At 37.4% G+C, this 27643-nt stretch overlaps 1 protein-coding gene across 1 annotated transcript in view; it reads left to right on the plus strand.

The window, feature by feature from the left end:
* The window catches only part of LOC107738955 (transmembrane protein 170B-like), an 18080-nt gene extending 3590 nt beyond the window's left edge, over positions 1-14490 (plus strand). The window contains exons 2-3 of the mRNA XM_016550885.1: positions 9581-9751; positions 13917-14490. Of these exons, the coding sequence (XP_016406371.1) occupies positions 9581-9751; positions 13917-14047 (302 nt within the window). The 3' untranslated portion in view covers positions 14048-14490. The remainder of the gene's footprint in view (positions 1-9580; positions 9752-13916) is intronic.
* Positions 14491-27643: the final 13153 nt, after the last annotated feature.

Consider the following 27643-nt stretch of genomic DNA (forward strand, 5'->3'; position numbering starts at 1 on the left):
CCCTCATTGGGGGCTGAGCCCCCCTAAAATGAAAATCCTAGAATCGCCCCTGTCTGCATCTCCTGCGCTCCATCAAGCCACTTCCATAATATCTGTCACCACTCAAATTAATGCACGACTCTACATTACTCATCACAGGCAGGCACAGCACTCATTTCAGCATGTGTTTGTGTGTGCTGTCTGCGTCACTCATATCACGTGCCTATATCCTGCACTATATCGAAAATTGTTTATATCGTTATCGAAGAAGGTGTACCGTCGATAAATATCGATACCGTTTTATCGCCCAGGCCTATTACCAATTTACTTTTTTGTCATTTGTATTACTATAGTATTTTCTTACAGTAACAACAATAGTTGCTCATACACCTGACTGTGAACTGCACTGCACTAGTGCACTAATGCATGCAGCCAGTCTGATGTGAACCTTTGAAAAGCATCGTGCCACTCATTAATCTTTAGTAAATCTTGAGTCATTGCATTGTTTCTGGCGGCTCTCCACTTGAGTAGTGGAGTAATCGTTAGTAATTACCATCACCATATTGGTCTCCACATGATACCATGCTCGTGGGCTTCTTTTGTGCAGCATTATACAGTTTTTTGCCTTGTAGATTGTGTGCTTACTCTGTGTTAGTCTGGCTGTTAGTCAACACCAATACCGTGTAAAAACATCTATTCAATGTCAAGGGTGTAACCTGGTATGGAAAAACTGCCCCATATCGCCCAAAGTATAGTTCATTTCCTTTTTAAGGGTCCAAATAAGCTAGCTTCACCCATAATTGTATGAACAACTACAGCAATAATATTTTTTTTTCTTTTAATGTGTTGCAATTTTTTGTGCATGTATGAAACGGATGCTATTAAACAATTGATTGATTTGTTTGTCTTGGATACCTCTCTCTCTCTAACAAATAGTATAACACACACACACACATATAAAAGCTCTATATGTGTGACAAGGTGCTATAAAATGTTTAGTATGACATATTTGATGCTGGTGGTAATTTTGCTGGTCTTATGCAGTTCATTATAGTAATGCAATATATGCAATATTATGTTTGACATTTAATGTAATTTTGCTGGTCTTATGCAGTTCACTATAGCATTTACAAATATTTTGGTATTGTGTTAGGTCACATGATGTAAAATCTGGGTCCTGCATCAAAACCAGTTTAGAAGCACTGAAACACTGGAAAAAATTACTGTAGTGAACAATGTGATATAATATAACAGCCAGACCACAAGTAAGCAGATGTTACTGGAAGTCCCCATGAAGCATTTGTAGGGAACAAGTATAGGCCAGTTTTACAGTGCGTAAGGCACATGACAAGCCCTTTCATTTCCGAGATTTGGCCAGATTATAATTTATGCAATATCGTGGACATCTGGCATGACGCAACACATGATGCAACTTGTAGGACAGGTAGCGTGAAAAAACCCCCCAAAAACTAACCATTACTCTCCCTCATTGTCATTCCAAAGCAATATGCTATTTTCGTTTCATCTAGAAATACAAAGCGTTCTTTGTAACGCTTCTCTAAATAAAAGCATTCAGAGTGACCACGACAGTCAAGCTCCAAAGAGGTACCACACATTTATTTGTGCAACTGCATACTGGTTTGGAAAGATATAAAGGGTGAGTAAACAATGATGGAATATTAATTTTTGGCAGGAGAACATGATAAGATGAGGTTGCACATCAGCTGTGGCTTCAATCCCCCATCAGAACAGACCATCAATCAGAACATCCACCTCAAAAGCCCCCGCCGCTGACAGAGACAGCTGTGCTCAGAGGGCTCTTATGCAGTAGACCTCTCTCTTTGTGATGATGCGAAGGAACAGCACAGGTGCAGAAGCACATCGACTCAAAGAGAATGCAGAAAGATTATGACAAACTCCCACTCGGGAGGAAAGTTAGTGGCGTTTCCTGTTTTGGTCAGTGGAACAAGCATGTTTAGTCATTTCATTTCCTTGTTTAGAGAGGAGACAGACGTTTGTATGTTAGCAGTTGTTTCTGCCTTTGGGTGAACAGTGCATTCTTAGAAACTTCGGTTTGTCTGGGTTATAAAAGTGAGATTATACATGATAAGATGAGGTTGCACATCAGCTGTGGCTTCAATCCCCCATCAGAACAGACCATCAATCAGAACATCCACCTCAAAAGCCCCCGCCGCTGACAGAGACAGCTGTGCTCAGAGGGCTCTTATGCAGTAGACCTCTCTCTTTGTGATGATGTGAAGGAACAGCACAGGTGCAGAAGCACAGCGACTCAAAGAGAATGCAGAAAGATTATGACAAACTCCCACTCGGGAGGAAAGTTAGTGGCGTTTCCTGTTTTGGTCAGTGGAACAAGCATGTTTAGTCATTTCATTTCCTTGTTTAGAGAGGAGACAGACGTCTGTATGCTAGCAGTTGTTTCTGCCTTTGGGTGAACAGTGCATTCTTAGAAACTTCGGTTTGTCTGGGTTATAAAAGTGAGATTATTGAATATATTTTAATTTATTTCTGTGATGCAAAGCTGAATTTTCAGCATCATTACTCCAGTCTTCAGTGCATGATTCTTCAGAAATCATTTTAATATGATGATGTGCTGCTCAAGAAACATTTCTTTTTATCAATGTTGAAAAAAGTTAGCTTTATTTATTTTTTTTACGAAACCATGATTTTCTGGGTTATTTGATGAATAGAAAGTTCTAAAGAGCAGCATTTATTTGAAAAACAAGTCTTTTGTAATATTATAATTGTTTTTACTGTCACATTTGATCAATTTAACTCATCCTTGCTGAATAGAAGTATTTATTTCATGGAAGTGTATATTACAAGAATATATATTTCTGAAGAAAATTTGAGTTGTGCTTTCCTGAGAAAGACTTGCTATCACAAGGGGTTGTGACTGTTTAAAAGGGTTGTTGCTAAAGGTCTCTAGTCTGTGTTTTTTTTTTTTGTTGGCGTTTTATCATCTGACAGACACTGCTAATAATAATAAGTCACTCTGATATCTTAATATTCAGTGGCAGAGTTTCCTTTGCAGAAGTAGAAACTTTACACTGTCTTGAAAACAATGCTTTAACTACAGTGTATTATTGGTAGAGATCTGTGACGTTGCTACTTCTCATTTGGTGATCTTTATCTCAATTAGCATCTTGTTTTTTTTGTAATTCTGTCCTGTTTATTGTGGTTCACCACAGAGTTAGACAGTACTTGATGATGGTGGGTTTGTTTATTTGTATTTTGCTAAATTGGAATAAGAGGTTTGGCTGTTTGTATGTGCTGTACATCATTATATGCTGATTCTGAAGAACATTGTTTCTCACTGTGACCGTTGACAGCTTGACAAAAGAGGTTTTTTTGTCACTTCGGAAATTGCTTTGTTGACACGACCAGCACCCAGGGTGTTTAAAGAGGCCTTTTACATGCCGAATGCTTTACATTGAACCCATCCCTTTTTTTTTTTCAACAATATGACTTCAAAATATAGCCTGATGATCTATGTTGTTATATAACTGTAAACAGTTTGAATTAATGAATTTTGTCTGGTCCATTTAGCTGATCCTTGATGCAATCGCAAGCACAATTCTGTGCTAATTTGATCTAATATTTATTGTTTTTTAAAATGTTATAGATTTATGTAGCAAGTAAGAACCAACAAAATTACTATGAATATATTTTGAGACAAACGACTTGTTAATATTTTTATTTTTTTTTTTTTTTAGTGACTGAAGAATATGTAAAAGTATGATATTTGGGATAAAAAAAATAATACGAAACCATGATTTTCTGGGTTATTTGATGAATAGAAAGTTCTAAAGAGCAGCATTTATTTGAAAAACAAGTCTTTTGTAATATTATAATTGTTTTTACTGTCACATTTGATCAATTTAACTCATCCTTGCTGAATAGAAGTATTTATTTCATGGAAGTGTATATTACAAGAATATATATTTCTGAAGAAAATTTGAGTTGTGCTTTCCTGAGAAAGACTTGCTATCACAAGGGGTTGTGACTGTTTAAAAGGGTTGTTGCTAAAGGTCTCTAGTCTGTGTTTTTTTTTTTTGTTGGCGTTTTATCATCTGACAGACACTGCTAATAATAATAAGTCACTCTGATATCTTAATATTCAGTGGCAGAGTTTCCTTTGCAGAAGTAGAAACTTTACACTGTCTTGAAAACAATGCTTTAACTACAGTGTATTATTGGTAGAGATCTGTGACGTTGCTACTTCTCATTTGGTGATCTTTATCTCAATTAGCATCTTGTTTTTTTTGTAATTCTGTCCTGTTTATTGTGGTTCACCACAGAGTTAGACAGTACTTGATGATGGTGGGTTTGTTTATTTGTATTTTGCTAAATTGGAATAAGAGGTTTGGCTGTTTGTATGTGCTGTACATCATTATATGCTGATTCTGAAGAACATTGTTTCTCACTGTGACCGTTGACAGCTTGACAAAAGAGGTTTTTTTGTCACTTCGGAAATTGCTTTGTTGACACGACCAGCACCCAGGGTGTTTAAAGAGGCCTTTTACATGCCGAATGCTTTACATTGAACCCATCCCTTTTTTTTTTTCAACAATATGACTTCAAAATATAGCCTGATGATCTATGTTGTTATATAACTGTAAACAGTTTGAATTAATGAATTTTGTCTGGTCCATTTAGCTGATCCTTGATGCAATCGCAAGCACAATTCTGTGCTAATTTGATCTAATATTTATTGTTTTTTAAAATGTTATAGATTTATGTAGCAAGTAAGAACCAACAAAATTACTATGAATATATTTTGAGACAAACGACTTGTTAATATTTTTATTTTTTTTTTTTTTTAGTGACTGAAGAATATGTAAAAGTATGATATTTGGGATAAAAAAAATAAAAATCAGATGATTAATATCATTTATTAAGATGGGTGTCCAACTTAGAGAATCACCATATTTATTATGAAACCATCATAGTTAAAATATGATATTAATCATATCTTATGATAAAACATCTCAGGTTATGCATGTAACCATGGTTCCCTGAGAACAGGGAACGAGACGCTGCGTCCTCTAGAGGGCGCTAGGGGAACGCCTCCAGCGTGACCGGTGTCTGAAGCATGAATGAAAAAACGACAATGAACTTGACATTGGCAGGCAGAAGCCTATGACATAAGCAAATGAGCGACTGCGGGTATAAAAGGAGCACCTGTGGAATACGTCATCCTCTTTTTTGTCTGAGGAGGCACAGGTATGACGCCCGAAGCATGGCAATGAGACGCAGCGTCTCGTTCCCTGTTCTCAGGGACCATGGTTACATGCGTAACCTGAGACGTTCCCTTTCGAAAGGGAACTTAAGTCAAGGACCCAAGGAACACCATCCCTGCCCCACCCAAATCGCTTTTGCCAGGACACGAGCCACAAACCTCTACAGGCAGGCTCAAAAACTCGCCAGCGTCGTAGACTAGCTCACCTACCAAAGTCGGAACTCTAAGAGTGGAAGGTCTCAGCATAACGACTCTCTAGAATGAGAGGAGACCTGGCTACACTCAACGCCAGGGGCAGTTAGTGAGGCTCAAGAGCCTACACATTAATACTGCCTAAGCGGAGCTATGCAAAGTGGAGGCTTCAGCAGAATGACTCTCTTAAACCGAGAGCACGCATCCCCTCGATGTTAACATAATTAGAATTATGCTGGTACTGATGGATGCGGGCTGAATATGGTTTATCCCATGCCTTCTTGATCTCAATATGGATATCTGGAAGGAATGGGAGGCTCACGGGAGCTGGGCTGTTATGTCCAGAAAGAAATCGCTCATCAAATCTGCCACGAACAATTTCCCCTTTCTCGTGCCTCCACTGCAGATCTAACCTCGCAGTGGCGCGATCCATAACCTCCAACAGCTCATCATACGCGGGGCAGGTTTTTACCAAATCACACTCCAGAAACAAGGATCCCTGAAGACAAAAAAGAGGATGACGTATTCCACAGGTGCTCCTTTTATACCCGCAGTCGCTCATTTGCTTACGTCATAGGCTTCCGCCTGCCAATGTCAAGTTCATTGTCGTTTTTTCATTCATGCTTCAGACACCGGTCACGCTGGAGGCGTTCCCCTAGCGCCCTCTAGAGGACGCAGCGCTGAGTTCCCTTTCGTAAGGGAATCATATCATCATATGTATTAAAACCATATTAAATGATTAGGGTATCTGCTTCAAGAATAAATGATCAAAAGATGATCAAAAATAAACAGAAAATAGTATAAACTTTGCTGAATTGATTGTTTTGCACAAGTAGAAACTGTACACATTATGTAAAACGTACAGTATTACTTTAGCTGAAGTATTTGTATCAATACTAGGTTTATCTGTCATTTATAAGATTTTTAAGCAAAACAAATCATGTTTATGATTTATTTTCACACAAAATATGGTGCTTCATCAATGTTCAATAAAAAAAATGTTTTCCTTCAATCATACACTATGGGAGTAGTGAAGAGCACTTTTTCCTTACCTTCTATCCTTTAGTAGGTAAAATATGAGTCTGTGTGAGCGTTCAAATAACGACTAAGTGTCTCTCTATATAATGTGGGTCAGTAGTAGCCTACATTGAAGGAATGCTTTTCATCTGTCTGTCTGTGTTCCTGAATCTCTTTGCTTCAGTTTTACTCTTCTGTGCTAAAGTCTTTCTCAGCCTCTCTCTTCCAGTTCATTTGTCCTAACTTGTCTCTCTTCCTGCATCTCAGTGCTCGAGTGTCTGTTGTCCAGTATTTGTGTGTTATCTGTGCTTTTTGTTTGGCTGAGGCAGTAGGCAGTGCCACCTCATTCCTGGCACAGCATGGCTCTGAGGCTTTTGTGTCCGTCTGCCTCAGTTTACTGATAACACAGTTTGATGGACATCTCTCTGTGTTGCTGTTGTTAGTCTGTTTATATTGATGTGTGTGTGTGTGTGTGTGCACGTGTATGTACAGTTTACTGACTTCAAGCACAAATGCCTCTCTGTCTGGAAGTTACGTCTCACTTCTCATGTGAGTGGCAGCTAATAGCTTAATCAATACATTGTGTTTGTGTGTTAGTGTTTAGTTTGGTTTACTGAGGCATAGGTGTCATTACATATAGGTGACGCTCCTATGCTGATCAAGGTGCTTTATTTGATCAAAATGACTGTAAAAACAGCCAAATATTATTACAACATAAAATGACTGTTTTCTTTTTCAGTATGTTTTCAAATGTAATTTATTCCTGTAATGAAAATCTGAATTTTCAGCAGCCATGACTCCAGTCTTCAGTGTCTTATGATTCGTCAGAAATCATTGTAATATGCTGATTTGCTGCTCAAGAAACATTTCTTATAAATTATAAATTTTGAAACAGTAAAATCTGTTTTCAACTTTGATAATAAGAAATATTTCTTAAGCAGCAAATCAGCAATGATTTCAATGATTACAATGATTTCTGAAGGATCATGTGACACTGAAGACTGGAATAATGATGCTGAAAATTCAGCTTTGCATCACAAGAATCAATTACATTTTGAAATATAGTGAAATAAAATAGAAAATAAATAGTCATTTAAATTTTAATAATATTTCACAATTTTACTTTATATATATATATATATATATATGCACATAAGAGACTTAATAATGTGTGTATAGATAATGTATATATAAAAAGTATATATATATATATATATATATATATATATGTTGAATTTACAAATGTACACATCCTAAGGTTTTAATGGCATAATGTCTCTTCATGCTTCAGGGTAAACAAAAGCTCTAATCAGCACTATCCAGCGTTGCATGTGCAAATATGCAGTTCGTTATTTGACGCGTTCGCTTTGACATGTTAAATTACAGCTGTCAGCAGTATTTCTGCCTGAGCGTGTGGTTTCTCAAGCATTTCTCATTTATGTGGAGCTGCATTTCCCAGAGTTCATGACAACAGCAGTTTGATAATCAGTTTTGTTGTTGAGCTAAGATGCTCGTCCATGTCTTAGATTCTTCTGGAAGGCTTCAGAGCCGACTCATTCTCTCTCTGGGTTTATCAGTGGAGCCAAACTGCCCATTTATTCCCCTCAGAGCTGTGTGGACAAGACACTTCAATAATAACAGTCTCCAAGCTCATGGTGAACGGAGTGTGAAAGAGAGAGAGTAAATGAAAGTAGAAGAGAGAGTTTGTGAGAAAGCAATGTTGGAGACAGTGGAAGAGTTTTTTGAGCTTCACTGTTATAAGTACGGTATGTTCTGCTCTGTTACGATGTGTTCTGACTCGAGATTCTCAGGAGTATTTCTTTAAATATGGGTATATTTGGTCATGCTGACTTTAATACAGTTTTCATTTATTTAATTTGTTCCAAGAGTGCATATCCATACAGAATTCTGCCATTTTTAGCCATATCATGTGCACCACATGTGAAATTGTTTAATAGAATTATGATTTGGAAATGACATTTGACACATTTTTGGACTGACTCATTCTTTTGTCTTGCTATGGTTAATTTCATTACCAGCATCTATGTATCCAAAACGTACACAATGACATATATTTTCATGCTTTTTCAATAATTGGACAAAATTACAGCTTGATTGAAAATGACACATTGCTCACAGATGACATTTACCTTGATTTTTCATTGCTTCATTGCTACTGTTCAAAACATTGGGGTCAGTAAGATGTTTTAATGTTTTTGAATGTCTTTTATGCTCACCAAGGCTTCATTATTATAATTACAGTAAAACCAGTAATAAATATTATTACAAATTAAAATAACTGCATGCTGTGATGCGAAGCTGAATTTCAGCACCATTACTCCAGTCTTCGGTGTCACATGATCCTTCAGAAATCATTCTTAGTATTCAGAATTTCTTATTATTGAGGTTAACAGTTGTGCTGCATACAGTATATTAGTGGAAAAATTGCTGACTGTGGTGAAAATGTCATCACAACTGACAGTCGTAATCTGTGTACAATCAAAATAACAATGGCTTTTCATATTTTGAGGTTAAAAGGCACTTGAAAAGTAATTCAAACTAATGACAGATTAATATGACCTTATAACAAAAAAGGTTGCAGTCTGTTAATTTTAATAAATTAGTATATGAACGGTGTACCTAATTTTGAACTGGTCTGGTTTGTTAGTGTTCCTATAACAGAGGTTCTTCAAAAAACAGTTCCTCTTCGCTCATGAAAGCAGAAGTTGTTTTTGTTTTTTAAGAAATAAGAACATGCAAGAACAAGAATGTGTTTTTATTTTGTTATAAGTTGATTTGACAGCGACAGAAAATCATAACTATGAATGATTTCCACGATTTTGGATCAGAATGGCATTCTATAATGCTACTTTTGCAGAATGCTGAGTGTTTACTGTGCTTCACCATCCATTTCCAGTGTGAATCATCAGTAACTGTTTTACACAATATTAGAGTAAAATGCAAACATTTTTCACTCAGACTGGCTGCCACTTGCTGAATGAAACATGAAGCTGACATTCATGAATATGCTTCCTGAAAGAAATGCTGCTCATTTGCATTTTTTGGAAACCAGCTAACTTTCTAACCGGTTTGTTGTCTCTGTCTCTGTGTCTGTGTGTTTTGTCTCTGCAGAAATGTGGTACTGGGTGTTCCTGTGGTGTCTATTCTCGTCTCTGTTCGTTCACAGTGCTGTGGGTCTGTTGATGTGTGTGACACTGCAGCGTCACAAGAGAGGACGGCTCATCACAGTGGTGCTCATCAGCGTGGGGTTCCTGGCTTCTCTCACCGGCGGGGCCATCACCAGTCAGTATTCGCACACTTCTGCTTTTCTTATCAACCTTTGTGGTCAGGACGATTTTAGAAATAAGTGTGCATGTTCTTAAACACAATATGACATCGATATTATTAAATGTCCCTGGTCATTTTGTGCATGATTCATTAATGCACAGTTTTGTGTCCGTAATCTTCAATCAGATTGTTTTCTCAATTCTGAAAACACTTTTTCTGCTGGCACAGTTAGGCTAAGAAATATTTATTTTCCAACTAGATTTTTACATTTTCTGAAGTAAAAGTGAGTGATGTTTGCTCGTGCATGATGCTAGTGTGTTCTGGGAGATTGCTAGGCAGTTGCCAAGGAGTTTAGAGTATTTTAGTGAAAATTATATTTTTATACGACTGATTTTTTTGTGACTAATAAAATGCATTATAATTAGTAATGTACCAAAGTTGTGCACCAAAATTAAAGTTTTCATTTAGCTGAAAACGGAAAATAAAATTTATTTAATAATCAGCACTCAAATAAAACTAAGTTGTATATAAAAATGTATGCAGCTTTTTAATGATATATTGTTAAAATACAAACATTTAAACAGTGGCTGTATTAAAAACTTGTTTTTTTATGACAGATTTATTCCAACATACATTAAGTAATGAAGACCACAGGTGAAGTAAAAGCATATGTAATATAGTGCATATATTTAGCAAAATGCTGAGTTTATAGATATTAATTGGCTTTCCTGAGGTAAATATAATGTGTTTTTGACATCTTTTTGTGGTTGAAACACTGATTGAGCGATGATACATTTCAATAAGTTGTACTGTTTCTTTAAGCATACCTTCTGATGTTCATTCATGTTTATTTTGTGCTGTAACCAGGAGTGAAAAGGGAGAGATGAGATGTGTCAAAAATGACATTTATTATTTTAATTTTAATTTAAAGCATTAATTAAACTTCAGTGTGTCGGTCAGTGATTTCAGCCCTCCAGAACTTTTTTGACTGAAACTGAAATTTTTTTTTGGACAAATATGTTTGGTTGCCAAAATTTCAGTGCATCACTATAATGTAATATGTCATGGATGTTTTAAGGGCATAAGGACAATGAAGTAGCTGTTAGCTGTTCTCCAGTCAGGCACTAAAGGAGTTTGGCTCCATTTACAGTGGGTATAGAAAATAATCAACCCCCTTTAAATTAATCACATATAGTTGCTTTGCAGCATGAAATGATGACAGACACGGTTTTGTTTTATCCAGCTGTATTTACTCAGTGCAACTTATATCATCCAAGTGAAAGATAGAACACCAGCAAATAAAGAATCAGTGAGTTAGAAAAAGGATCACCCTGCTCCTAAAAATGACTTGTAAACTCAATCAGGTGTAGCTCACCACTTTCTCAATGGCACACAAAGCCATTCGACTTTCAGCAGTGATCAGCTGTGCTCATTTTGATTAGCTCAGCATGAAAAGAGCTTTCCTGGAGCATTTCAGTCTTTGGTAGTGCAAATGAAGCAAACAATCAACTATGGGTGGTAAGGCACTGTCAAAAGATCTCCGGGATAAAGTTGTCAGGAGATGGATACAAAAAAAAAATTCAAAGACTTTATCAATGGAAAGAAGGTTTACCTTCCAACATCACAATGACCCAAAGCACACAGCAAAACTGACACACAGTGTTTGAAGGAGAAAAAGGTGAATGTCCTTGCATGGCCTAGTCAGAGTCCAGACTTAAACCCCACTGAAAATCTGTGGAATGACTTGAAGACTGCAGTCCACAAACACTCACCATCAAATTGAACTGAACTTAAGCAGTTCTGCAAAGAAGAGTGGGTAAATATTGAAAAGTCTAGATGTGCAAAGTTAGTAGAAAAAGAGACAAATCCCAACAGACTAAATGCTGTAATTAAAGCAAAAAGTGGTTCAACAAAATACTGACACAAGGGGGTGATCCTTTTTCCAACTCAGTGATTCTGTTTTTTTTTTCTGACATGTTGGTGTTATATCTTTCACTTGGATGTTATAAGTTACACTGAGTAAATACAGCTGGATAAAACAAAAACTGTGTCCGTCTTCATTTCAGGCTGCAAGGCAACAAAATTTGATGATTTTAAAGGGGAGTGATTCTTTTCTATACCCACTGTATATATAGCCGCACACTGTAGTGCCCGTTCCCAGAGGTCTGCTTTATTATTAATATGGATTTTGCAAAGAGAGAGAAAGATAGAGAGAGAGACACACACACAGTGCCTGTCACACACAGCGGCTTGTATGTACATTGACCTACAACAGGCTTTTAGACAAACACACCGAATCATGTCACTAAAACATTTAATAAAATTCAGATATCTGCTTAGGTACATAAATGACTGAGCCAGGCTAAAGTGTTATCCAGTCTGAGATCTTTTGCGTAAATCTTTTTTTTTCTATTAGTAAGACTCACACCCAAACAGGACACTGAAAGCACATTCACTCTTTGAATATTTGCTTTAAATTGATTGTATTTAATTTTCTTGCAAATGTGAAATAAACGTTTGACGTTTTATGTAGATCTCCCCAGTCCATCTAGAACATTTTTGAAACAACTATGAGTTTATTAACATATGACCGCCCACATTTATGTATCAACTCCAGTTTCCAGTATTCAGCAAGTTGCCTGCTTAATTGTAAAGGTCAGAGAGAAGGTAAAAAAAGTCACGAGAAGCTAGATCATGACTGTTTTTTTTTTATCTGGTATCTGCTACTGATCTTTTTAAGATGCTTGGCTGAATTTTGCATTAGTCTGAGTGTCAATATTTACAAACATATTACAAAATCTTTTCCTATTTTTTTTTTTAGGTATAAATTCAATGGGAAACATTTGGCAACTTAATTGAACTTCAGAGAGAAATTCAAACTGTACTTACAAATAAAAGTGGACTTTAAGCTCTTAAGGCTTTAAAGCTAATGTTGACTTTGCAACAGCCACAGTCATAAAAAAACATCTCTATTTCAGTTTTAGACGTGTGATTTCCCAGGGGAAGATTTTTATCATTTATTCCTGAAGGTCTCTTGAAGGTTATGTGTCATATTATGTATATATTATATTATGTATCATATTATATTATGTGTCCACTTTGCTTCAGATGTTTCTTCTTAAATCCTTAGAACAAAGAACAAATAAACATGAGACACAAAATAACAACCACCACCCCGATTGCCATAGCGACCACCTAGAAATGCCCTATCAACCACCCGGTTTCTGTCCAGTCTTGGTATTTTGCTCAGCCGAATGCCCTTAGTATCTACTGTATACTGTATATAATTGAAGTATAATTCCATAGTGAGTACCATATTATATATTAATTTGATTGTTTTTGACATTTCAGATTTAGCAAACTTTACAAATTATATATGGCATAGCATAGCAATCACACAGAACACCCTAGCAATTGCATAGCCACTGCATAGCATCCACCAAGAAAACCCTAGCAACTGCATAGCAACCGCATAGCAACTGCATATCAACACCCTAGCAAAAATCTAGCAACGACCCAGAATACCCGACCAACAGCATAGCAGCACCCTAGTAACCACATAGCAAAGCAACACCCTAACAACCACCCAAAATTGCCTAGCAACTGCATAGCAACACCTTAGTAACCACCCAGAATACCCTACCAACCGCATAACAGCAACTCAGTAAACTCATAGCAAAGCAACACCCTAACAACCACCCAGAATACCCTAGCAACTGTATAGCAGCACCCTAGCAACCCCCCACAACAACCTAACAACTGCATAGCAACACCCTAGCAACCACCCAGAATACCCTACCAACGGCATAGCAGCACCCTAGTAACCTCATAGCAAAACAACACCCTAGCATCAACCCAGATCACCCTAGCAACTGCAAAGCAACACCGTAGCAACCACCCACAACAACCTAGCAACAACCCACCACACCCTACCAACTGCATAGCAAAGCAACACCCTAACAACCACCCAGAATAATTTTCTAGCATCTATCTCTGTCTGTCTGTCTGTCTGTCTATCTATCTTTTAAACTTTAAGCTTTAAACTGTTTCAGGCTTTACAGTTACAGTTTGTTAAACCATTTTAAACTTTCAGACTAGACTCTCTCAAGCTAACATCAATGTTGGTCTACAGTCTTTACTATCTAGTTATTTTTTGGGATGTTGATTTCTTCTATCTCAGGTGCGGCAGTAGCAGGTGTGTACCGTGTGGCAGGGAAGGACATGGCTCCTCTTGAAGCTCTGGTGTTCGGAGTGGGCCAGACCGCTTTCACTGTCATCATCTCATTCTCACGGATCTTGGCCACCCTCTAAACGGACTAAAAGCATCATTGACTGACTCACCCAACAGCCAAATCGGCCAGCAGAAGAGACAGGGTAGAGGTGAGTGGGGTCAAACCACAGAGGTTTGGTCTGCGGTACAAAACGATGAGCTTTAGGAGTCACTAATGGCCAATGGACCATTATATGAAACCCTCTGGAATGGCAGTCTTGGAGAATTTAACATTTCAAGAAGCAAAAACAGCAGTATAAGCCAATGACTGAAACTCAATCTACGTGCCAACTGACTCGATGCAGGATTGAGATGAATCTTGGGATGTCTGTTCATCTTTGTTAAACATTTGTTTTGTTTTTGCACATGGATCGTTTCAGCTTTATGTAAACTGGGTGGTTTTGGAGCTGTAGCTGGGCCGTAACGCCAAGATGGATGCACCAAAAACATCCTCTAATAATTTGACTTGTCTGTCTGTCCTCAAACATTTTCTAATTCTGCTCAGCTGAATGGCCTGAAGCATTCATGTTTGCATTTATATGGGTTTTCACTCTGGTCCAGCAGTATTACCACATCCAGTTTTCTTCTTCCACTTTGCACTTGCTGCATTTTGAAAACTGTCTAAAAGGTGTAAGAGCTGTAGAAAGTTACACTGGGATGCAATATGGACTTTAATTCAAGGAAGTTTAGGTGTAATCTGGTCTCTTGTAACCAATATAAATTCATTCATAATGGTAAAATGCCTTATAACAACATGGAAACACGTAATGGAACATCAGTATGAATTTTAACTCTGGCATTTAATCAAATGTCAGTTTTAAAGCGAAGAAAACAAGTATTCAAAAAGTCACTATATGGCCTACAACGTCTTGTTCTGTGTCAAGATGTAAAGTAATCCATCATCTGCTATTATATCATGGACACATTCAAATCTGATCTTGTCCTTGTATAAATACTTCAGTATTTAACATCTTCGTGTATAATCCAGTTTATCCAGAATTACTGTGGCAATACTCTCCCTGCTCGAATATGGGGATTTAAACCTCAGGCCTTAAAAGACAAGACAGACACTCTCATCCTGGACTTGTCCTAATCAGTTTGAGAGAGTAAATCAATGGGTGATTTTCTCCTCTGGCATCACCAGCTGAACATGAAAAAATGTATCGTGCTTGAAAGCTCTTGTGTGGAAGTGCACTCTGATGCCATAATAAAAACGGTCACTAGTGCATGTTTGCTAACAGATGTGTGAAATTGCACAGGTAATTATGCCTTCCATAAGTTTCCCTTTTCCTGATGGACTTCACCATACAGTATGAACTACAGTTCTGTAAGGAACAGGAGCGAGTGTACTGATGTTAAAATGTTAAAGTAATAGTTCACCCAAAAATGAAAATTTGCTCAAACTCACTCTCAGGTCTTCCAAGAGGTACATAAATTTGTTTCATCAGATTGAACAAATTTGGATAAATTTAGCATTACATCACTTTCTCACCAATGTATCCTCTGCAGTGAATGGGTGCCGTCAGAATACGAGCCCTGATAAAAACATCACTGTTATGAGACGAGAGACATGTGGATCCATAAGCAAGCTTTTATTAAGAGACGTGGTTTTAACAGGCATGGGTCAGACAATGGCAAACAGATATATCGAAGGCAAGGCAAGAGATAAATCCAGGTAGAAGGCAAAGGTCCAGGCAGGGGCAAACAGAGTCAGAAACAGCAAGCAAAGGGTTAATCAAGATACATGGCGTGAATCAGAGAACAGGAAAACCAACAAGGCAAGACTAAGAAAACTATGAAAACTTAAACAGGCTCGGTAAGGTAGCTATCCGCTAAACAGGGATAAACGCAAAACAATACACGAGACTAAAACAGAAAACACGGAATGGCTCGGTAAGGCAGCTAACACTTGGGGACTGAAAAATGCAGAACAATACTCGGCGACTAGAACAGGATCAGGGTAGGTGTTATATAGTGTGTGTAATAGCATTCAGGTGAGCGTGTAATTGGTTTCAGGTGTGAGTGTAATCAGTGCAATGGAACATGGGAAATGTAGTCCAGGGTGATGTGTAACAGTCTGTGTGGTGCGAGAATCAATATCATGGAAGGGCGACCTCTGGTGGCAAGTGGATGGAAATGCATGGATCGGATTCGTGACAATCACAATAATCCACAAGTATTCCACATGACTCCATTCCATCAATTAACATCTTATAAAGTGAAAAGCTGCATGTTTGCAATCCATTTTTAACTTCAAACTGTTATTTCTGGTTAAAATATGAGTCCTCTATCCATCATTTTCTTTAGTGAAAAAGTCATCTTGTCTGAATCAGGAGAGAAATATGCACAGATCAAGCACAGTTTATGAGCGAAAACAGTCCAAAACAGCTCTAAACAAATATGTCTGTGGATTTTGATGTGAGAGGACAACAGGAGATGGACTTGTATTTGAGCTAAAAAACTGAATTTTATGGATTGTAAAGTGATTGTAAAGTGATGTTACGTGTAGCCAAGCACGGTGTCCCATACTCGGAATCTGTGCTTTGCATTTAACCCATCCAAGTGCACCGTGAGTAGTGAACACACAGCTGTGGGCAGCCATTATTGCTGCGCCACCCGGGTAGCATTTGGGGGTTCGGTGCCTTGCTCAAGGGTCTCACCTCTGTTGTGGTATTGAAGGTGGAAGAGAGTGCTGTACATTCACTCCCCCCACCTACAATCCCTGCCGGTACCGAGACTCGATCCTGCGACCTTTGGGTTACAAGTCAGGCTCTCTAACCATTCAAATTTAAAAACGCCTTAATGATGGATTTGTTTCTCATAAATGCATAGATTTTCAATTCACAAGACTAAAAGATGGACTGGAGTGGTGTGGATTTCTTGTTAATTATGGTGGTTTTTATCAGCTGTTTGGACTCTCATTCTGACGGCACCCATTCACTGCAGAGGATCCATTGGTGAGCAAGTGATATAAGGGTAAATTTCTCCAAATCTGTTCAGATGAGAAAACAAACTCTTCTACATCTTGGATGGACTGAGGGTGAGTACATTTTCATTTCTGGGTAAACAATTCCTCCACCTACAATCCCTGCCGGTACCGAGACTCGATCCTGCGACCTTTGGGTTACAAGTCAGGCTCTCTAACCATTCAAATTTAAAAACGCCTTAATGATGGATTTGTTTCTCATAAATGCATAGATTTTCAATTCACAAGACTAAAAGATGGACTGGAGTGGTGTGGATTTCTTGTTAATTATGGTGGTTTTTATCAGCTGTTTGGACTCTCATTCTGACGGCACCCATTCACTGCAGAGGATCCATTGGTGAGCAAGTGATATAAGGGTAAATTTCTCCAAATCTGTTCAGATGAGAAAACAAACTCTTCTACATCTTGGATGGACTGAGGGTGAGTACATTTTCATTTCTGGGTAAACAATTCCTTTAAATTGAAAAGGTTTTGAATGGTGAACAGTGTGGAATGTGATGACTGCGGTGTTCTACGATACCTCACTGCTGCCACTGGCTTTATTATTGACAAAACTTTCCTTGTTTTTCTGTTTCATTTTCATGAACACCATGAATTTTTGATGTTTAATGGTAGTAATAACCTGATAGTTGAAGACCATTTAATTTTGAATGTAAATGTTTGCAAAGAATAAATTTTTAAAAATTGTTTAGTAGCACTTTCCATGAAGCTTTATATATATAATGCATCATGAAGGCATTCATAAATATACAGAATAATCAGTTACCAAGGCAAGAATCACTGTTGTTACTGGTATAAATAAAGGGATTTGAACAAACTAGTATTATATTACAGAGTAGAACGAGAACCTTTTTTTTGTTGGTGTATGGAAAAAGGGGTGCAAATTATGAAATATTGTTAAAAAGTTTCATAATCATTTCATAATTAAAGCTTCATAATTATTAACTTTTTTTCATAGCATGTGAAACATTTCTAAAACTCAAAATGGGCTTTTCAGTGTTTCATCTTTTAAGAGCCATTCAATCTCTTCAAGACTGAGGCCAAACTCCACCTGTTTATTACTGTATTGAACATTACAAAAGAGCATATTCCCAATGTTTGTTTGTTTATTAACAGTTCATTTATGTGTGGCTGTTGTGTCAAAGTGAATAATGTCTGATTGTTAGTTTATAACACTTGTGTATGAAGCCACTGAAACACACATGATCATGGGAATTGATTCCTTTTACTTTATTGTTCTGTTGTCATTGACATAATGTTTATTTAAGCCAAAGTATTCCTTATCTCTTCAGCTTTAGGAATTTTTTTATTGAATATGATTTTTATGAAAAATTGAATGAATGAAAAATATGATTTTATGCAAGCTTTGTTTATGATTTTTTTTTATATTATGTTTTTGCTTGTCAGAATATCTCAGCACTGATTCATGTAGTCTGAACTACTCATGAAAAGGCTGATTTCCCATTTCTTGATACTGTGAAAGATTTTCAGATGTTATTAATGAGTTAAGGTATTGATGAGGGCGTTGGATGTAATGGCTATTTACTTCTAATCTTATGCAACTAAAAGTTCACTTTCATTACCAGACTAGCACTGCAGAGGGCGTCAGTGTACTGTGAATGAGTGTGAAACACATCCTACTGTCAAAGGAAACTGATTGTATGTGTAGAATTATGCAGGTCTAATGTGTTGATTCATAATTCATGAGGGATTCTGCCAGTCGAAAAAGAGTCACTTTTTTGTTGATTAGACCTATTGATATGATGTATTTGCCTTTTAATTGATTCATTTGGAAATTCACTACTGAACTATTCAGTACTACGTAGTTTTACTTAAGCAGTTCAGAAGGACATACCATGCTATTTACTATTTTTGCAGTAAACTGCAGAAGATGATTTTTTTATTATTTAGTATTTTGACTTGTTTTGCAGAACACATATCTAAATATTCTTAAATTAAGATACGTAAGATATTAATTATTGTTTTCAGAAAAATGTATCAAAATTAAGTGAGTTTAAGCTTAAAACAAGAAAAAAATCTGCCAATGGGGTAAAAAAAAAAACTTTCAAATTCAAAGTGAAAACAAGTCATATTTGTTTTTCTTATCATATTGGCAGATATTTGTACTTTTTTTAAAGCATAAAATATTATTATTTTTAATTTTGTCTATTTGTTTCAGAAAAGAACACTTAATATCTGCATAGTATACAGTAGGCAATAGGCTATTCCATTCTAAACACAGCGATACAGATCTTACATTGTTTTGACAAAATGTGTTGGATTTGAGTATATCAGTTGAATTAATTATGACTGTGTTTATTATTTATTCAGTCCACATTTGTAGAGAATGACAAAACGTTAAAGCAACTGTGTGTAGTCTTATGTATTTTTGCGACTTTGGAGCCCCCTACAGTTAAGAGAGTGGAATTCACTGTCGTAATTACAGCGGATAGCTGTTGCTGCCATAAAGCAGTCCGCTCTTTTCGCGGAATTTCGTACCCGCTCACCAAACTTACTTCCGGAACAGACGTTAGTGGGGAGCGCGGGAAAGAAACAGAAGCCGTTCGCCTTATTAGAAGCCAGTGTACCATCAGAATGATTTTGAAACGGATATTTCAAGGTAAATACATACATACATACATAAAGTTGCTTTAAATTGTAAGGGAAAAAAGGAAAGATAAGTGGGTAATGTAGTGGCATATTTAACATATCAATTGTGTTTAACATGATTAGCATGATGGGTGTCTAAAACACAAGCTTTAGGTGTCTGTGTTTATGAGTGAAGCTGTAGATGTGTTGAAGTGTGCTGTCTGTGTGTGTATATATATATATATATATATATATATGTGTGTGTTTGAATGTATTGAAACACCTTTACTGATTTGTGATGGGGTGTTTTCTCCAAGAAGGTTTTATTTATACTTGTGTTTTGATAAAGTTTGACTGATCAGAATTGTTTTGAAATACTTTTATAGCTGCCTTGAAGATTATGGGTTCATAAACCCCATGATGTCTCTGTATACTTATTTATTTTTGTTGAAGTAATAGAAAGCTTTGCTTTTTGTTGTTTTGCACAGTTTTGAGGGTCATAAAACCAGTTTAGCAGCTGGACTATAAAGTGGGCGTCCTTATGATCCAGTCTAATTCAGAGCTGCTGATTGGGCAGTTGGTATCCATAAGACATGCTTCTGAAAATTCTGAAGATTTTGAGTTGAGGATGTGCCATGAACGGATGGTAAGATTTCAGGCCTTGGAAATACTTGAGATGGAGAATATTGCAATACAGAGAGGGACATGATACCGCACATCCAAGACAGACACTAGGTTTGTTTCCCCTGTTAACGTACAACATTCAAACATTTGCCTGTCATGTGTCTGTACCTCAGTGATTGCATGCAAAAATGCAACTCCTCTCGGACTTTAAAGTGTGCAGATGGATTTCTGACAATCCTTGTTAAATGCCACTCTGCAAGAAGTGGCATGTGTAGATAGTGTACGATATGTTCTTTTTTTTAATTTTGTATGAGCAAACAGCTGTGCTTTCCAGCACCTCTATTTATGTACAAATGCTCCTCTGTAAAGCACTCTGCGGTCAGTTGAAATAAAAATGTTTTGCAGTAAAAGTTGCCTTGTGGTCATCACTTACTGATGAAAACTTTTTCAAAACTATGTATAATATATGAAATGTGTAAATATATGTTTATTCTAAACTAGGGCTGCATTAACTGCACAGAGCCGTTGTTCACTGACGAGCTGCGCAAAAAATCGCGCGAATATGAATGTGGTTTTGCGCAGCTCGTCAGTGAACATCGGCTCTGTGCAGGTAATGCTGCTCAATGTGAAAGCACGCACGTGATGGAGATCTACTGCTGATTACAGAACGGCTTTACTGACAAGATGCGCATTAAATATCGCATGCGATTTATCGTGCAGCCCTATTCTAAACTATAATACAAGCTTAGGGTCAGTAAAATTGTATAATGTTCTTAAAAACTCTTATGCTCACCAAGGCTGCATTTAAGTCAAGTCAAGTCACCTTTATTTATATAGCGCTTTTAACAATACAGATTGTGTCAAAGCAACTGAACAGCATTAATTAGGAAAATAGTGTGTCAATAATGCAAAATGACAATAGTAAACACTAATTTTCCAGTTAAAGACAGTTCATCATTGAATTCAGTGATGTCATCATCAGTTCAGTTTAAATAGTATCTTTGCAATCATGTCAACGATATCGCTGGAAATGAAGTGTACCCAACTAAGCAAGCCAGAGGCGACAGCGGCAAGGAACCAAAACTCCATCGGTGACAGAATGGAGAAAAAACCTTGGGAGAAACCAAGCTCAGTCGGGGGGCCAGTTCTCCTCTGGCCAGACCAAACCAGCAGTTCAATTTCAGGCTGCAGCAAAGTCACATTGTGCAGAAGACTCATCTGGTTCCTGTGGTCTTGTCCCGGTGGCCGTCTAGGAGACAAGGTCTTCACTGGGGATCTGTCTCTGGGGCTCATCTAGTTGTCCTGGTCTCCGCTGTCTTTCAGGGCTGTAGAGGTCCTCTCTAGGTGCTGATCCACCATCTGGTCCGAATACGTACTGGATCCGGGTGACTGCAGTGACCATCTGATCTGCATACAGACTGGATCTGGTGGGTTGTTTCAGGGTTGGCATCATCTGAGGTCCTCTGAGGGGTTGGCATCATCTCTTCTCAGGTGTTCTGGATCCAGACTGAAGCTTGTGTAAATCCTAGTTACCACGGGATGTCAATCCCGTGGCAAAAACAGAGAAACAAATAGGGACATAATTAGCGTAGCTGCTGTTCCAACCAAGCAAAATTGATTTGTTTAACCCAAACTAAAGAATAATAATAATGTGCATTTGATCAGATATAACTACAGTACAAGATTATGAGATGCATTATTTGAATGCTTGGCCAAAGAGATGTGTCTTTAATCTAGATTTAAACAGAGAGAGTGTGTCTGAACCCCGAACATTATCAGGAAGGCTATTCCAAAGTTTGGGAGCCAAATGCGAAAAAGCTCTACCTCCTTTAGTGGACTTTGCTATCCTAGGTACTACCAAAAGTCCAGAGTTTTGCGACCTTAGGGAGCGTGATGGATTGTAGCGTGGTAGAAGACTAGTTAGGTACGCAGGAGCTAACCCATTAAGGGCCTTATAGGCAAGTAATAATATTTTGTAACTGATACGGAACTTAATAGGTAGCCAGTGCAGAGACTGTAAAATTGGGGTAATATGATCATATTTTCTTGACCTGGTAAGGACTCTAGCCGCTGCATTTTGGACTACCTGTAGCTTGTTTATTGAAGATGCAGGACAACCACCTAGCAGTGCATTACAATAGTCCAGTCTAGAGGTCATGAATGCATGAACTAGCTTTTCTGCATCAGAAACAGGTAACATATTTCGTAACTTGGCAATGTTTCTAAGATGGAAGAATGCTGTTTTTGTAACATGGGAAATATGATTTTCAAAAGACAAGTTGCTATCTAATATAACACCCAGATTTTTGACTGTAGAGGAAGTAACAGTACATCCGTCTAGTTGCAAATTGTAATCCAAGAGATTCTGTGTACTGTCTTTTGGTCCAATAAGTAATATCTCTGTCTTATCCGAATTTAATAGGAGAAAATTATTGGTCATCCAATCTTTTAAATTTTTAACACATTCTGTTAGCTTAGATAATTTAGAAGTTTCATCTGGTCTTGTTGAGATATATAGTTGAGTATCATCAGCATAACAGTGGAAACTAATCCCGTATTTTCTAATAATATTACCAAGGGGCAACATGTATATCGAAAATAGCAGAGGACCTAGGACAGATCCTTGTGGCACTCCATATTTTACTGGTGATAATCGAGATGACTCCCCATTTAAATGAACAAAATGGTAGCGATCGGACAGGTAGGATCTAAACCATCTTAAAGCCTGCCCTTGAATACCTGTATAGTTTTGTAATCGATCTATGAGTATGTCATGATCTATAGTGTCGAACGCAGCACTAAGATCAAGTAAAACTAGCAATGAAACGATTAATCGCGATTAATCGCATCCAAAATAAAAGTTATTGTTTACATAATATATGCATGTGTACTGTGTATAATATTATGTATATATAAATACACACACATGCATGTATATATTTTTTTAAATGTTTATTGTTTATACATAAAATATTTATATTTATATATAATATAAATTGTATATGAATATAAATATATATATATATATATATATATATATATATATACACATGTAAGTTTTTCCTGTGATGACAAAGCAAAATTTTCTGCATTATTAGTCCAGTTTGCTTTATTATTAAAGGGGTCATATGATGCGATTTAAATTTTTCCTTTCTCTTTGGAGTGTTACAAGCTCTTGCGGCCAATTCGGCCAATCACAACGCACTGTATATCTGGCCAATCAGAGCACACCTCGCTTTTTCAGACCGATGAGCTTTGTAAAAATCGACGCGTTTCAGAAAGGCGGGGCATAGAGGAGAAACAATAATGTACAGTATGTGGAAAATAATGTGTTTTTTAACCTTAAACCGCGTAAACACATTTCATTACATCAAAACAATCCAGTTTCATTAGGAATTTCTTATGAATAAATGTATTTTGGTCTGTTTTGACTGACTGCCATCAAACCTGGACTCAGTGTCTGGACATAATTTGGTTTTAATATAGTCTTGGGGGTGACATTTGATCTTTTTGGCTCCTTTTTGCTGAATGCAGGGTGAATAGTACAATGACATTAATTGTTTAACCACTCAGAAATCACAACAGCGGTCAGACTGACTCGTTTACTTTTTATAAGTCACTTACAGATATATAAAGCGACAAGAAGTGAGTTCATTGCAGCATGGGCCATTTAGCCTCTACAGAGACCTTTCATCTCTCTCAGCCATATTTCCGCAGTGTACCAACCACAAGGCGCTGTCGTGGACGTGCAGATGCAGTGCACCCGACCCGTACCACCTGCCGACATGGAAACACCCTCCTGGAGACACTCAGAGGGCGCCAAGGTACTATTTTCAGAGCCACTGTTTCAATCTAAACACTAAAAATGGAAGAAATCCTTTAAAACAGGCACAGAGACGGATGTACGATGGCCGCCAGAGAATATAGGAAGTGAGGTTGTGCCACATGACCCTAACTCTGGCTCTGTTCCAAAACCAACGAGCTCCTTTGCTGTCCAAATAAGCTACAACCTTTTAAGGCAGCAAATGGAATACTCTACATAGGCAGCAACTCTGTGCCATACATTTAGTACACAAGAGACTGATGAGTTTGCAAATAGACTTTTACGTTTGCATGACACTTTTATCTGTAGTGACTTGGTACCATTGAATTCAAAGCTAATGATGCAATATTATAGTAAGCATACAAAAAACACATACACAGAAAAAAACACAAATACTAATATGGTCAATTTTATTAGGCTGAACTACTTCACTTCATCAAAATGTGTTGAATTAATTTGAATGAATTTTAGTGTATTTATTACATTTATTACTTATACATTTATTATGGCAGCAGCGTGCGTCTCCTATAACAGCGAATCTGTTAAGTTAATCTGCATCAATAACAGCGCCATATTACATCGGTTATGACATGTAGCTTTTAAGTTATTGAGCTATTTTACTGAAAAAATCGTCAGAGCGGCGCTGACAACACTTTTTTCCTGTGCGAGTGTGGAGTGTCCGTGTTGTATGTGTTTGAATGGGAGAGAGAGCAGGAGAAATTGAGTATGTGCTTTCCGGACAATCTCCAAAACTCAAATATGGAACAAAACGGCAGCTAAATGCCCAACAATTGTGTCATCTGTCCGCGAAGTCGCTCCCTATTTTGTCTGCATGTGCACATCAAAGCCCCGAAACTGAATATCCACCAGAATTGGCCCAGGGCAAAGTATCCTGTGTTGAAGCCTCAACTCCATTTAACTGCGTAGACCTCTGAGGAGCTTTTTAAGTGAGCACAGTGCTCATTACTTTAACTGCATAGCTGCGGAAGTTCAACAAGATGGTACAATAGAGTCACAGCAGAGGAATTTAATCAGCTGGTCCGGGAGTCAAAGTTCCCTACTGATTATCGCTCCGTTTTGTTATTGTGCTATTTTATTCCAGGATATTGTGCAGCATTGTGCTGTCCAGCTCTGCTGTACTCCAGCTGGCCCCGTGTAAAGTGTGTTTTAACATTTCTAGTGAAGTATAGGAGGAGCCGGTTGTTCGGTATACAGTAGGGTGACCATACGTGCCATTTTCCCAGGACGCGTCCTGTCCAGGATTTGTTTTGGCTTTGTTTTCCTGTTTTTATGCTTGCTGAAGATAATGATCGAAAAGTAGTTTGACCAATAACATGCAAGTATTGTACATAATGGACCAATCATGGCGTGTGAGAAGGTGGGATCTACGGTCAAAGCGATGCAATTACGCGTACATATTAGGTGTGTTCGACTTAAAAACAGCACGGCTCAGACCGATCAGTGTTTGACATCAAAGTACCTCGAGAGCGTTTCGAAAGCATAACCGTCTGTATGGTACTTTGATGTCATACACCGATCGGTCTGCACACGCAAACAAAGCCAAAACCTAGATATTTTAGGAAATATAGAAATCCTGGCCAGAACGTGTCCTGGGAAAATGGCACGTATGGTCACCCTAATATACTACATAGTACATACATACACGCATACAAATATATAACCTCTGTTATTCTTGCTGGAGCTTTTCTCATATGGCGCGCTCTATTGACAAACTGCGAAACTGAGATCATCAAAATTATTATTATTTTTTTTAAATGACGGTTTTGTAAGAGTGCTTAGTTCTTTCAGAGTATCGGTCTGCACACGCGAACAAAGCCAAAACCTAGATATTTTAGGCAATATAGAAATCCTGGCCAGGACGCGTCCTGGGAAAATGGCACGTATGGTCACCCTAGTATACAGTGTTTCTACCATATGCAAAATGCCTGGACAGCGATACAGGAAGTGTTCATAAGAGCCGTGCATGTCTCATATTTTATGCCCTCAGAAATGCATGGAGTTTTCAGTTGTGTTTCATCTGTGAATGTCTCATGTGCTTCTTTGGAATAGTTCAGCCAAAATTGAAAATGATTTCAAGATGAGTACATGAGTTTGTTCCTTCATCAGAACAGATTTGGAGAAATTTAGCATAACATCACTTGCTCACCAATGGATCCTCTGAAGTGAATGGGTGCCGTCAGAATGAGAGTCCAAACAGCTGATAAAAACATCACAATGATCCACAAGTAATCTACACGACTCCAGTCCAGCAATTAACGTCTTGTGAAGCGAAAAGCTGGATGTTTATAACAAACAAATTCATCATTAAGATGTTTTTAACTTTAAATCATTGTTTCCATAATATTGCTTTCTCTAGAAAAAAAGTTGTCTTGTCTGAATCAGGAGAGAAATATGCACAGATCAAGCACAGTTTACGAACGAAAAGAGTTCTAAACAAATATATTGGTGGATTCTGGTGTGAAAGGACAATAAGGGATGGACTTCTTCACTGAAGGATGCATTATTATGGATTTCGCTAGAAGAAACAGTCTGAAGTTAAAACGTCTTAATGATGGATTTGTTTAGTGTAACAAACATGCAGCTTTTCACTTCATAAGATGTTAATTGCTAGACTGGAGTCGTGTGGATTACTTGTGGATCATTGTGATGTTTTTATCAGCTGTTTGGACTCTCATTCTGACGGCACCCATTCACTGCAGAGGATCCATAGGTGAACAAGTGATGTAATGCTAAATTTCTTTCTGATGAAGAAACCAACTCATTGACATCTACATAATGCCAAATAGTAATATTAAAAAAGGAAACTAATAAAAGTAACAGTATTAGTATAGCTCTTTTGAGATGTTGCTCTCTTATGAATGTGTTTATGTGCTGCTTTGTGTTTTTGTGGTTAAATGAAGTTGATTGTAAGTTCATTTGTCACATATATTATTATCATTTAGTGACCACCTTGTCATCGATATCCTGTTTTGTCCCTGTAGTTTGTGATCGAATTCCCGTCTCTTCGGCTGAACCAGTGGTCTGTCTTTATTGTGAATGTGTTTGACCTGGAAATGTTTGGAACACAGCAGAAAACTGCTGTAACGTGATCCACTTAAGAAAAGACGTTTCCTTCAACCATTCTGGAATTTTAAGAATTGAATAGTGGGTCAGAAAAACAGATTTATTATCAAGGGGCAACAGTACAGTGAATGATTTCATATCAAAATAAAAACAAGAAGTGACTTTCCCTGGACCGCTTCTGGTTTGTCACACATACAGTGTTGATAGGGCATGGAGGACATTTAACTTTATCCAGCTTTTTTGTTTTAAGTGATAGCATTTCACTTTAAAAAGAAAACATCTATGGAACTTCGATAATAAACAAGGCAAGTGATTTCTCTTAAAATCTTTCAATGTAATAAATATAAAGTTGATTTTTTGGAGACAGTTGACTGAGTCTCCAAAAACAGCATTTATTCAGATTAAAACCCACAAGATATTATTAGGAACATTACTCAATCACTTTGAAGGATGGCCAGTGGTTGTTTCTTAAATATTTAGTTCTCTACTTATATTCCACATGAAATATAAATAGAGAACTAATATATATAT

The sequence above is a fragment of the Sinocyclocheilus rhinocerous genome, unplaced genomic scaffold (genome assembly GCF_001515625.1).
Source record: "Sinocyclocheilus rhinocerous isolate Xijiao unplaced genomic scaffold, SAMN03320098_v1.1 scaffold2812, whole genome shotgun sequence".
Taxonomy (NCBI): Eukaryota; Metazoa; Chordata; class Actinopteri; order Cypriniformes; family Cyprinidae; genus Sinocyclocheilus; species Sinocyclocheilus rhinocerous.